Below are 13812 nucleotides of genomic sequence, written 5' to 3'. Positions count from 1 at the left end.
AAATACGAACAATTTCAGTCGTAAACTTAAGAAGAGAAAAGCACTAGCAGTGAATAAAATAAAAACATTAAAGATTAAATGCTAGTTAAAAAAGGTGGACATGTTAGTGCAGTGAGAGGTTGGGGTGTTTAATAACCACAATGATCATTTCATCAGCTAATTACAATTAGTCATTATTAGGGCTGACAAATGTTGTTGTTTTTAATCATATTATTCACATTTTGGAATTTACATTCTTGCATATTAATTACTTTTTTTTTAGGAAAAGACCATCATATGTGTATGCAAATGCAATGTTATTCTCAGAATGTCATCCAGGAAAGTTTTTAAACGTTTTGTTCAAATGCATGTCATGTATTTGCACACAACTTGGTAACAGTTAAAGTTGGAAAATTTACAATAATTAATTATAGAAACATGTACCGTATGTGTCTAAATATATTCTGTAATGTAGAAGCTGCAGTTCTCACTCTTTTCCGGTAGATGTCCTTCTTGGGCAGATGAGCAGTATGAAAGGTGCTGGCCCTTTAAAACAATAACAGTTGATCTGCCAATCATTGTTGTTTAAAAACAACAACAACAACCCTATACTTATATTTAAACTACATAAAATTAGAATAATTCGAATGTGTGCATCATTCTAAAATTACTTTAACAATATGTTTATCATTATTGTGGTATAGGTTACAGTGGTGTCTTGCATATCCCAATTTCCAACCATGCTTTTATATATATATATGAATTTATGTATATAAAAAACATATGTACCATATATATGATTTTTTTTAAATTAAAACATAACAATTATTTGTTTGTATAGGTACATTTTTTGTATTTTTAGAAGACCATTTTAACATTATTGTTATTGTGGCATCATTTACCGTGGCATCGCTCAGTGTCCTTATACTTGTATACAATATATGAGCATATTAGAAACATCTCCACCATATATATTAATTTATATTTGAATTAAAAAACAACAAATAGTTTTAAAAGTATAAGGAACATATTTAAAATTATTTGACCATTATTGTTCCTCACTATTTTACAGTGGTGTCTTGCATCTCTGAGTGTCCTTTTACTTTAATACAATATTTGAGCGTATTAGAGACATCTCCACCATATATATTAAGTTATTAAAAAACAACAAGTAGTTTTCAAAGTATAAGGAACATTTTTAAAATTATTTAAACATTATTTTTCCTCACTATTTTACAGTGGTTTCTTGCATCTCTGAGTGGCCTTACACCTGAATACAATATTTGGGCATATTAGAGACATCTCCATAATTAATGTTTTCAATTAAAAAACAATAAATAGTTTTCAAATTATAAGGAAAATATTTAAAATTATTTGAACACTATTTTTCCTCACTATTTTACAGTGGTGTCTTGTATCTCTGAGTGTCCTTTTACTTTAATACAATATTTGAGCGTATTAGAGACATCTCCACCGTACATGTTAATTTATTTTCATTTAAAAAAAAAACCCAAATAGTTTTAAAGGTACAAGGAAAATAATTATTAATTATTTAAACATTATTTTTCCCCCTCATTATTTTACACTTTGATACATATGAGCATATTGTGATTAGTATATGTAGTATATCCTGCAAAAATAATGATAATATTCTCAGCCAGTCGTGAGTGTAAAATAGCTGCTATTGGAGGGGCCTGCTCGGGGCGTCGTGACGTCACAGCTGCGGCGTATGGACCCTGCAGCCTCCTCTCTTCCTCCTCCTCCTCCTTCTTCTTCCTCTTCCTCCAGTCCGGGGAGACACAAGTTATGAGGGAGGCAGCCTCGGCCAGGGCCAGTCATCTTTTTCTGCACCTCCAACGAGCCCCTTCATCCTTCCTGTATGGTGGATATTATTTTCAGCTCTTCTTTCTTGGGTGATATGGGGGATCATTCCAAAAGTAAGTCTAGGAGGAGACTTCCACTTTATGCACAGTGGCGTGTTATGTTTTCAAATTATGCAATATTTTTGTCTGACGCGTGACAAGTGTTGCTTCGTATGCAGAATTGAACGACAAAAGCAACAAAAATGTGTGGAAAAAAACTTTTTTTAATTTTTTTTTATTTAAATGTCAATTTGGTGCAAATGTTCTGTTTTGTTGCAGAGAAGCCAGGATTCGCCATGTGTGTGGGGTGTGGAAGTCAGATCCACGACCAGTACATTCTGAAGGTGTCCCCGGACCTGGAGTGGCATGCAGCCTGCCTCAAGTGTGCAGAATGCAGTCAGTACCTGGACGAGACCTGCACATGCTTCGTCCGGGACGGAAAAACCTACTGCAAGAGAGATTACGTCAGGTAAATTACATTGGGTTTTTTTTGTTTTTTTTTTCAAATGTTGCATGACAAAAAAAAAAATAAAAAAATCTGTAATGTCATTTTTCTGCAGGCTTTTCGGGATCAAATGTGCAAAGTGCAATTTGGGCTTCAGCAGCAGCGACCTGGTGATGAGGGCCCGGGACCATGTTTACCACATCGAGTGTTTCCGCTGCTCCGTGTGCAGCAGGCAGCTGCTGCCCGGGGATGAGTTCGCTCTGCGGGAAGACGAGCTCCTCTGCCGGGCCGACCACAGCCTGCTGCTGGACAGAGGCTCCGCCGGGAGCCCCATCAGCCCGGGACACAACATGCACTCCAGCAGAACCCTGCACCTGGCAGGTACACGTGAGTTTTCCATTTTATTCATTATTATTATTATTTTTCAAATAGAATATAATTGATTGTCATAGTCGTGCAGGTTGACAACGAAATTAAGTGCACGCAGTAATATTCCATTATCATTTTACATAATGTTATATGATAATTATTTGTATTATCTTAGTTACTTTCCATCATGATATAGCTTACTGTTTGTATTTCTACCATGTGAAGCACTTTGTGAAAAGTGCTATAGAAATACAATGTATTTACTTACCCCATCAGTGCAGTACAAATAAAACAATACCTAAAATTAATAAGTCATAAAAAAACACTCTCTTATATTGAAAGATATATTACCCGTTACAATATTGCGTATAGGTGAATTCATACTTTTATTATTATCATTATTGTGATGGTAGCATTGATGCTATATAGAGCAACAAATGGCACTTATAGCATAACAGAGAAGCACATAGGCGTTTTATTTTGTTAATTTACTACATGGATTTTTATTATCTGTATATATATTTATTATTGTCATATTGTGAAATTGATCCTGTAAATGGGCCTTTTACTTGCAGAACCACATTGGAAAAACTAAACAGCAGACATGTTGTCAAAAAATAATATACTAGAAATTGAATTAAAAAAATTAAGTATAATACCTTATTATTTTGAGTAACCAACATTTTAAAGAATTATGGCACTACATGTATTTTTTTATTTTACAAACTTTAAAAAAAGTGATATGCTCATAATTGTTGTATTTCTGTTTGTTTGTATCCATCCATCCGTTTTCTACCGCTTGTCCCTTACGGGTATTGCTATTTTGATAGCAATTTGATCAATTAAGAGACTCAGTAAAATTAACGATGCATGTATTTGGAAATACAGAGAGCCAATGTGTAAATACTTGTTAGGATATGGATGTTTTTTGTTTTTATTGCACTATTAATACTATATTTTAGATACGCATATATTAAATACATACAATGTTTAAGGGCTAACTTAACCCAAATGGCTAATCACAAATTAGGAGAAAAATACTAAGAATTAAAAAAAAGAGTAATATTGCATATTTATCTGCATTTTTGAGGTGTAATTCATCTTAATAAGTCAAACCTGACATTATGTGACGACACTAGGTGTGTGTTGTCAGCTTCCATCCATCCATTTTACTACCGCTTGTCCCAGCTTCAATTGTTTCCAATAATGTACACACAAACAAGAATGTTAAGCATGCCAATTTGCGTGTGTGTTTTTAACCATAACACGTAGATTTAAAAACATGACACATGTCCAGATAATATTAGAGTATTCGCTTTAAACATAAATGAACCTGTTTTATGTAACTTATTAAAATAAATAAAATACATACAAAAATGTGCATCATTTCTGTGATAATCCACTGCACGCCAGGAAAAAAGAATTGATATGAAGACAACTTTGTTATTATTATTATTATTATTATTATTACAACTGGTCTTTAAAGGCGCGTCCCTGTCCCCACCAGACCCGGTGACGGTCCGGCAGGCCCCGCACCGGAACCACGTGCACAAGCAGTCGGAGAAGACGACGCGCGTGCGCACGGTGCTGAACGAGAAGCAGCTGCACACGCTGCGCACGTGCTACAACGCCAACCCCAGGCCGGACGCGCTGATGAAGGAGCAGCTGGTGGAGATGACCGGCCTCAGCCCGCGGGTCATCCGGGTGTGGTTCCAGAACAAGCGCTGCAAAGACAAGAAGAAGTCCATTCTCATCAAGCAGCTGCAGCAGCAACACAGTGATAAGACTGTAAGCATCTTCGTAAGTCACCCACATACATTTCTACTCTTCATGTCGTGTTGCCATGCCTTTTATTAACTATATTATTGTTATTATTACTGTTGGCATGCCTGACGTGTGTGTGTGTGTGTGTGTGTGCATGTGAAATAATGTCTGATATTCATCATAATTCATATATATATATATATATATATATATATATATATATATATATATATATATATATATATATCAGGGGTGTCCAAACTTTTTTCCACTGAGGGCCGCACACGGAAAAATTAAAGCATGTGGGGGCCATTTTGATATTTTTCATTTTCAAACCATAAAAAAATATATACATTTTTTATTTATTTTACCTTTAGGGGTCTCGGGGACCATAAAGGGTCTCAGTCATTAAAATGTTAAAAACAAGTCAGATTATTATTATTTTTTAATTATTTAGCGCTTGCAGTAAATCTCTATATCAACTGCATCCATTCTTTCACTCTCAAAATAATCTTACTTATCTCATCATATGAAATGTAACTTACTTCACCAATTATTATTATTTATTTATTTTTATTGTGATTACTTATGGAGTATATTGTGAATAAATTGAGAACAGGAAGTGAACAAAAGTTTTAGCGACTGTTATGTAAAAGAAAAGAGGCAGGATTAAATAAGCTCTGCATGCTTCGTCCTACTCCTTTTTGAACATGTTGAAAAGAGAAACTGGAAATTGTGATGTATCATGTTGTATGCTTGCATGTTCGAAATAAACTCAAACTCAAGTTGATATAAAGTAATACAAATTAAAAAAAATGTTTTATGGCTTTTCTGTCAAAAACAATTTAGTTTTTTTTTTAAATAGTAAAACTGAAATATGCAGTATTTAGTAATTAGAGCCCTAAAATACCATTAATGCAGGACACCATTGATTTTAATTATTTCATATTTTTGAGTAATCACAGTGAAAAGATAAATAAAAATTCACTAAATATATTTGGGATCCAAAAGGTGCCCCACTCATAAAGTGATACATTTTCATTAGGTTTTTCTTTTACTTTCAACACTTAAGTTACGGGATCAACTTCAGATATATCTGTCGATTTTATGCTGGAACTATTATTTTGTTTGATTTATGCGCTTTTGTCAAATAAAACTTTGATGTTTTTATATGGCTACTGCACAATATATGCAATATTTATCACATAAAACATTTTAAAGTGAAATATTTGAAGTAATTGGAGTCCTGAAAATAATTCATTATATCATGGATTTTTTTGTCATTATTTTTTTTTTTGGAGCAATGGCAAAAAAAGAAAAATGAAAAAAGACAAAAGAAAAAAAAACAGCCTGCATGGCAGCTTTTGTGTCAACATTGCAACTTTTTCTCGTTAGATTTCACCTCATTCCACTTTTTTTAATGTTCTTTTTTATTTTTACAATAGTATTTCCAGAATGTGTGGCGGGCCGGTAAACAATTAGCTGCGGGCCGCAAATGGCTCCCGGGCCGCACTTTGGACACCCCTGATATATATATATATATATATATATATATATATATATATATATATATATATATATATATATATATATATATATATATATATATATATACACAATTCATACAGCATGACACTGGGTACCACTGCACAATATACAAGCATGAACATCATTAAGCATATTACTCACATTTGGTTGACACTTGAGGGCTAATTTGGGACCCAAGCGGCGTTTTATTTTGCCCCCCTCCCCTCCCTCCCCCCTTCCAATTACAAAAATAAAATTCCCACTTTTTTTTTTTTAATGTGAAACGATTTCTATACTTTTTAATCAAACTTGAATTTAATGCGATGCATGTTTTGTACTCAAACTAATTCCCAGGGAGAAAATTTTTTTGCAAAATAACAACAATGTGCATATCACCCTGACACCTATTGGACCCCACAGGACTAAACAAAAATATCGTATTTATAGATAATATTTTGCATTAATTTGAATTCTATTCTGTTTATTTTGACATTTCCCCCCCACATTTTTGGCTTTAATATGTGCCTCTCTATTATGTGCCTTATACGGCCAATTTTACATTGTTACAATATATATATATATATATATATATATATATATATATATATATATATATATATATATATATATATATATATATATATATATATATATATATATATATATATATATATATATATATATATATATATATATATATGTGTGTATTATAACATATCACATTTATAATTTTGTTTTTGTTGGTGGGTTATGAATTACTTAAACACATTACATTTAATGTTATTTTCCGTAACCATGGCGCCACGAGGGACAGTGTAAAAAAAAAGTGTGGGAATTTACCATTATATTTTGTGATCAGTGATGGAGCAGGAAGGGGCAAGGAATACAAACGACTTCATTACTTCATTAGTTAATTACTTGGCATTTTACTTGAAAGGACAACATATTATAAACAAAATTATTCAGGTGTACCTAATGAAATGTCCAGTGTGCTGTGTGTGATAAGACATCCACGACCGCATTCTGAAAAATAAAAAGAGGGCCATTTTGATATTTTGAGATTCTTTTTTTATTGTTTAAAGAGGCAAAAAAAAAATCAGCTATACATATATACTTTGTGTGTAAGTAAAGATAACAATTTGTGTTACTGGACCCACTCATACATATATAGTATGTGTGTAAGTATAGATAACAATTTGTGTTACTGGACCCACTCAAAAATGAGATCTGCATCTCAAGGGGCTATCCTTAATACATTAAATAAATAGAAATACAAATAAATAAATATCTATCATTTATTATTATCAACATGCTAGCTTTTTCTCTTTACATTCTGCCTATTTTGTATCCCCTTTTGCTGTTTTTGTGTGTGTGTGTAATCGTATTTCAATAAAGCACAGCTGGTCCATAAAAGTGCACTTTGTGGTATAAGTGATATATGTTTATGTGGACGTCTTTTTATTCCTACAAAGAATGTTGAATTAATCATACAAATGTTCTATAACTTCTATTAGAACCTGCAGGGCCTGACGGGAACCCCTTTAGTGGCTGGAAGTCCAATCCGACATGAGAGCACCATGCAGGGGAACCCAGTGGAGGTGCAGACGTACCAACCTCCATGGAAGGCCCTCAGTGAGTTTGCACTGCAGAGTGACTTGGACCAGCCCGCCTTCCAACAACTGGTGGGTGTGTCTCTTTATCTATATCTATATATATATATCTATATCTATATCTATATCTGTATCTGTACATCTGTCCACCTGTCACTATGTTTTAGTGCTGTTCTTCCACACCAAATGCGTCCAAGCGTGCCTCCATGGTCCTGCTTTGAGCACTTTAGCAGAAAAAGGGCCTTCAGTAACCTAAGTTGGAAATGTTCAAAATGTCCAAAAATAAATGAAGAATTATGATTATTGAATATTAGTTTAGTTGAATTTAGTAAGAATTGTAATTGAATACTTCTGTCTAAATGTGTGCTGCTTGTCTGTACATAATATTGTATAAGGAAACCAAAATATCATTTTGTTTCAAAAGTGCAGGCTTATGTTTATGTTTAGTTGATCATTTATTATTATTATGATTTATTTATATATAATAATACATTTCCAATAATTGCAAATTATCAGTAAATTACTGGTTAATAATTGCAATACTTTTACAGTAATATCTGCAGTAATTTACTGTGAAATCTAAGGGAACTGTAATTTTGATAGTAATTTGTTGTTAGGTGACAGTACATTTCCAGTATTTTAATGTACAATAATACTGTTAAATGCTGTGAAATTATGGTACTATAGTTTTATTTATTTATTATTATTATTGTTAGCCCCACCAACAACTCGCGTAGAAAAAGGATGGATATTTTTGGTTTCGATGTAACTTTTTTATCATATCTGTGGGCACTTTAAACATAAAACATTAAACTTGAGTTTAAAATGCCATATTTTCAGATAATATATTGATTACATTTTGTATTTATTTTCTATTTGTTTGTCACATTTTTGGCTTGAATGTGCGCCTTTCTGTCCAATATCAATACGTGTTACATGGTCAACACAATATGTATATTTTTTGTTTTTTTTAACATATCACATTTATATTTTCCTTTTTTGTTTGTGTATTATTAATTGCTTAAACACACTGATGTAAAACTTAAAGGTAATGATATTCTTATAATTGATGTATATGTTAATAATATATTATTTTATTCGTACAGGTGTCTTTCTCTGAGTCCGGCTCTCTCGGCAACTCATCCGGAAGTGACGTCACATCCTTATCCTCTCAGTTACCGGACACCCCCAACAGTATGGTACCAAGTCCTGTGGAGACGTGAAACGGACTCCTCTCATCTGACCTCTGACCTCTGCAAATACAATTGCAGCATGCCCCCCCCCCCCCTTGCATGTGACCAGCTCATCCCACCAATCAGAAGATGGAAAGGATTTTCTGAGGAAGACTGACGGATGTTGCATGAAGAAAGATGTACAGAAGATCATGTTTTCCCCTCCAAAGTGGATATACAAAATAATATTCCATCAGGGAACAATTTGGGAACACTTCATGGACTTCCTTCACATTTTATTGTGATCTTTTTTGTTCGTGTCTTGTTTCTGCCACGTGATCTCTCTCTCTCTCTCTCTTTTTTTAAATTTTTTAATTTTTTTTAAACAAATTAGACTGTCTTAAAACCCGAGCATGAACAAAAAAAAAAAAAAAGGGGGGGGGGTGAGGGGGGCCGGAACAAGCAATTTTTTCATGTTGTAAAATACAAGCTTGTTTAAGCTAATGGAAAAAAAAACACTAAATTATTGTTATATTATTTATTGTTAAGAAAGCGATTCATAAAAGGGTATATTAACTGATCTAAATATTATTATTATTATTAATAATAATAAAAAAGCTGAATACACAACGACGTGTCTCAGTGTTGGCTCCTAAGTGCAAGATTTATTTATTTCATGTTTATTTAAATTGTTATGTATTTTAAATGTTTCAAATAAAACAAAAAAAACCTACTTAATAAGTGTAGGTCATTTCTGACATGTGTATAATATTTCATATTGGTGCATAATTGAAACGTTTTGTTTTAGGCTTTGTTAAAAGAAAAAAGGATGAGATATGAATGTTGTTTTGTTCTATCAAGTTGTTCCTCTTCAGCTGCTGTATATTATTATTATGATTTCAATTATTATTATTATCATGGCACACTGGCTCTCCTTTTAGTTGTGCTCAGTCCAGTTCCTCCGGTGTGTGCAGACGGCAGTCAGCTTATCAGCTCCTGGCATCAGCTGATACACACTGCCGACTGCAGAGACCCACAACAAATACACGACACGACCCCCTTTTCCACGCAAACACAGCCTGCAGCACATGCAGCCTGCAACATTTCTCCATTTTCTTGCAATATCAGCTTGTGTTTTTACTCTTGCGTATTTATTTCTTTAATTTCGACAACAATGTTGCCTTTTAACACACGTTATGAAAGCCTAGCCATATTTTTGTGCATAAAACACAATTTTTAGGACAAAAAAATAAATAAATAATCAGCCATTATAAATAAAAAAAGACACTATTTTGGTGCAAGAGCGAGATAAGAATCAGTGTTTTAGTGCGTTGGATTGAAAGACAGTGCAGATAACACATTAGTAATGACCCCCGCCCCTCTACCTAAAATAAGATAAGTAAACAATGCAGCTGGATTAAGATAAGGAAGAGATAAGTGCAGAATAACAATAGTGCTTAAAAAAGCAAGAATGCACCAATTCTCTTCTAAACTCCCTTGCAGCTGCAGACAAACACCATTTTTCACCTGAACAAAAGATCACTTAATTAGGAAACAAAACATCAAAATGCTTTTTATTTAAAAATATTTCCTTGGTTTTATTACTTTAATGCTGGAATTGAACTGCATTTGTTTTCAGGTGGAAATAATGCAGTTGATTTTTTTTTTTAGCGTTAACAAAAACAAGATTTGACACACGCGCGACTTTTTTTTTTTTTAACCTCACGCTGACGTCAGACGTGCGCGAGGCTTTGCGTGCACGCTCTCATTAACGCTATTTAACAAGCCGGGCTATGCGCGCTCCCGAGCCCCGTGTCACATTGCGCGCGGACGCGTCAGAGAGTGGCACACCTGTGCAGTGCGCTGTATAGTCACGTGTCATTGATGCGAGTCCGTTCAAAGGTGTGACGTCATCCTCTAATTGACAGCACCGCTGCGGGTGATGAGAGCAGCTCAGACCACGCCCACCTCTTTTACATATTTCCTATTATTCAGTCAATTGTGCTATAATTAGCATTCCGTAACGAGGACAACAGCACTAAACGAATCCAACTTAAATAATAATACTTATTTAAAATTAAAATGCGTTTTTGTTTGTTTTATAAATATTCAATTATTTATCTTTTAATATATATATATATATATATATATATATATATATATATATATATATATGTATTAAAAAAAAATATATATATGTAGAGTATATGTAGAATATATATTATTTATATATTATATATAGTATGTTATATATATTATATTATTCATTATTATTCTTGTCTATTGTGAGCGAACTGTGGTGCTGAATTTATATATATATATTTTTTTACGCACATATCTTAACAATTTGACCTATTTTTCTTAAGTATTGCTTTGTATTAGTTTTATATTTAAAAATTAGATTGCCTATGATAGAACTGTGAGATTTGCACTTTCAGTGATCCTAATTCATTAACTCAACATTTGCGTGACATACATCTTTTCTTGTTATAATTATTATTTATTTTATGTTTATTTGTTCACTTTAAATGTGCACTTAAAACAGCAGTGAATAATATGATACATCACAATTGGTTTGTAACTATATAGAGTGTAGTACCACACAAAAAAACAAACTCGTAGAAACATCTCAAAGAAGAATATAATATTATTCAATCAAATATTAAACATATATATTATGTTGTAGTCTTTGCAAGATAAAGTGTAAAAAGGAGCACAATGACAATCTCATGGTCCAGTACAATAATTATACCTGCAGTGTGTATTTGCAATATACTGTGGTCCCTCACTAAAAGCCATAAAAACACATGTAAACACGCTTTTAGCATCTTCTAGAAACTAAGTGGCCCAACAAGGTGAAGTTTCGGGTAAAACGTTCACGCTGAGCTCCACGCTGACCTTGGTGGGCTGCCATGTGGGGGCTCCTGGTGGGATACAAGCAGAAAGACAAACTCTCAGGGGATCCTCCTGCCAGGCTGACTTAATGCAGAAACTGAAGTGGAAGCTTTAGTTTTCTTTCAAAAGAGAGAAGTGCGGAACAAGAAGGACTCAAATTAACTTGAGCAAATACTTTAATGATGCTGTGAGGATGGAGTTTGTCCACATTAAGTTCCCAAGTAATGTGTTCTTTTCACAAAGGGCATAAAAAAGGCCTAATAGCAAACATAAATTACACAAACAAACAAACATTAGACAACATGGCGCCAACATCATAAAATAATAAATACAGAACAAATCTGTTGGTTAAAATGTCAACAATTTGAGTCCTTGAATCCTTAGTCAATGATAGAATACAATTAAATGACCCTATATCAGGGGTGCCCGAAGTGGGGCCCGCAGGCTAGATTTGGCCCTTCGAGTTGTTTTTTTTTGCCCACCAAAAGGTGGCTCCCCAAGTGGAATGCATATTCGTACTGACTTCTTTCAAGCTCACACAATTATTGATGGCACGGCCAGAAGGTAACTTTGCTATCCATAATAAAATAAATGAACTTATTATTTACAGTTAGCATATTTGTGTTTACTTAAAATTGTTGTTTGGTCCATTGTTAAAAAGTTAAAGTTGAAGTACCAATGATTGTCACACACACACTAGGTGTGGTGAGATTATCCTCTGCATTTGACCCATCACCCTTCATAACCCCCTGGGAGGTGAGGGGAGCAGCGAGCAGCAGCGGTGGCCGTGCCCGGGAATCATTTTGGTGATTTAACCCCCAATTCATTGGCACATTTTCACTTTGGCCCTTGGAGGCAAAAAGTTTTGGCACCTCTGGTCTATGGAACCTCCATTTATGAACGCCTCTATTTGCAACCTTTTCAGTTTACGAAAGTTTACGTTGCGCCAAATATGCTTTTGTGTGCGAACCATGTCTTGGCGTACGAACGCTTCATTCATTCATTTTGCATGCTGCTTGAAGCCACCTGGGGCTGGCACTTTGATTATATCACTTCCTGTACACTCAGGCATGGCCAATTTGAAGAGGCGGGGCCCCCTACGTCACATCCTGTTTACATCCTGTACACACGGGCGCGGTCATTTCAAAGAGGTTCGACGGCTCGCGGCACTTCTGACGAGTTGACTTCCACAATGTCGTACCTTGCGCAAGTCAGGATTGGGTCAGCCTGTCTTAGAGATCACTTTGTGTGATCAGAAATGCTTTAAATGTGTCCAAACTCTTACAGTCTCGCTGTATAGCTTCGGGTTGCTAGGCAACCGCTTTGAGCTAGTATTTTAGCTTGTTAGGTCAGTACCTTCAAGTTGAGGATTTTATCAGCAAAGTGGGATTTGTTCCGCAGCAAGTCTTTAATTGTGATGAGACCAAAAACGATGCTACAGCGGACCTTTATTACAGCGAAGGAGAAGGCCCTACCGGGACACAAGCCGTTAAAGGATCGCCTCACACTGCTAGTTTGTGCCAACGCTAGCGGTGACTACGTGAAGCCACTGCTCGTTTATCACTCCGTGTTCAACAATGCTACAAATATTCACAGACACAAGGTAAAATTATTTTCCTTTTTAAAAAGATGTTTTATTTTAGGAACGTGGTGGTTAACGTTCAGGAGTGCACCAACAAGACTTTTGTGTGTGTTGACATTTAGGCTTGCTGCAATGTTGTTTGGGTTAAAAGAGATTGTTGAGGAGATTGTTGAGCCATTACCCCCCTTGTTATGTTGGTTTGATATATATATATATATATATATATATATATATATATATATATATATATATATATATATATATATATATATATATATATATACAAAATGACACCAAATAGCTTTTATTTTCATTTGATTGCGTCATCAAAGACTTGAGGGTTTTATTTGGATATTTTACTGTAGTTAATTTCTTTTATGTTTGTAAATGTTACAATGTTACTTAAAAACATTGTATGTACAGTTTTGTAAGGTTTTATAAAGGCCACAGGGTCATCCTGAAAGAGATTATTTCTATGTCCATGACCTTGGCATTTTTTTTTTTTTTAAACTTTTTTAATTGATTCATTGTTTATTTGTTGTATTTCTAACTCGGCGTATATATATACATATATATATATATATATATATATATATATATATATATA

General features: G+C 34.0%; 1 protein-coding gene across 5 annotated transcripts; it reads left to right on the top strand.

Annotated features, from left to right (window-relative positions):
* The first annotated feature begins 1777 nt into the window (after positions 1-1777).
* LOC133663023 (insulin gene enhancer protein ISL-3) lies at positions 1778-9688 on the top strand. Of its 5 annotated transcripts, none has more exons than XM_062067233.1 (6): positions 1778-1916; positions 2121-2310; positions 2402-2673; positions 4163-4455; positions 7461-7632; positions 8663-9688. In XM_062067233.1, exons 1-6 carry the CDS (start codon positions 1859-1861, stop codon positions 8674-8676), a joined length of 999 nt encoding a protein of 332 aa, XP_061923217.1. In that variant the 5' UTR covers positions 1778-1858; the 3' UTR covers positions 8677-9688. The 5 variants fall into 5 exon arrangements, with proteins under 5 accessions (XP_061923217.1, XP_061923204.1, XP_061923209.1 ...); XM_062067220.1 differs by having other exon boundaries at positions 4163-4443; positions 7461-7628; positions 8663-9679; XM_062067225.1 differs by having other exon boundaries at positions 2402-2667; positions 4163-4443; positions 7461-7628; positions 8663-9678.
* Positions 9689-13812: the final 4124 nt, after the last annotated feature.

Source organism: Entelurus aequoreus, linkage group LG02 (genome assembly GCF_033978785.1).
Source record: "Entelurus aequoreus isolate RoL-2023_Sb linkage group LG02, RoL_Eaeq_v1.1, whole genome shotgun sequence".
Lineage (NCBI taxonomy): Eukaryota > Metazoa > Chordata > Actinopteri > Syngnathiformes > Syngnathidae > Entelurus > Entelurus aequoreus.
Note: the sequence above shows the minus strand (reverse complement) of the source record. Positions and strands in the feature narration are given on the sequence as shown.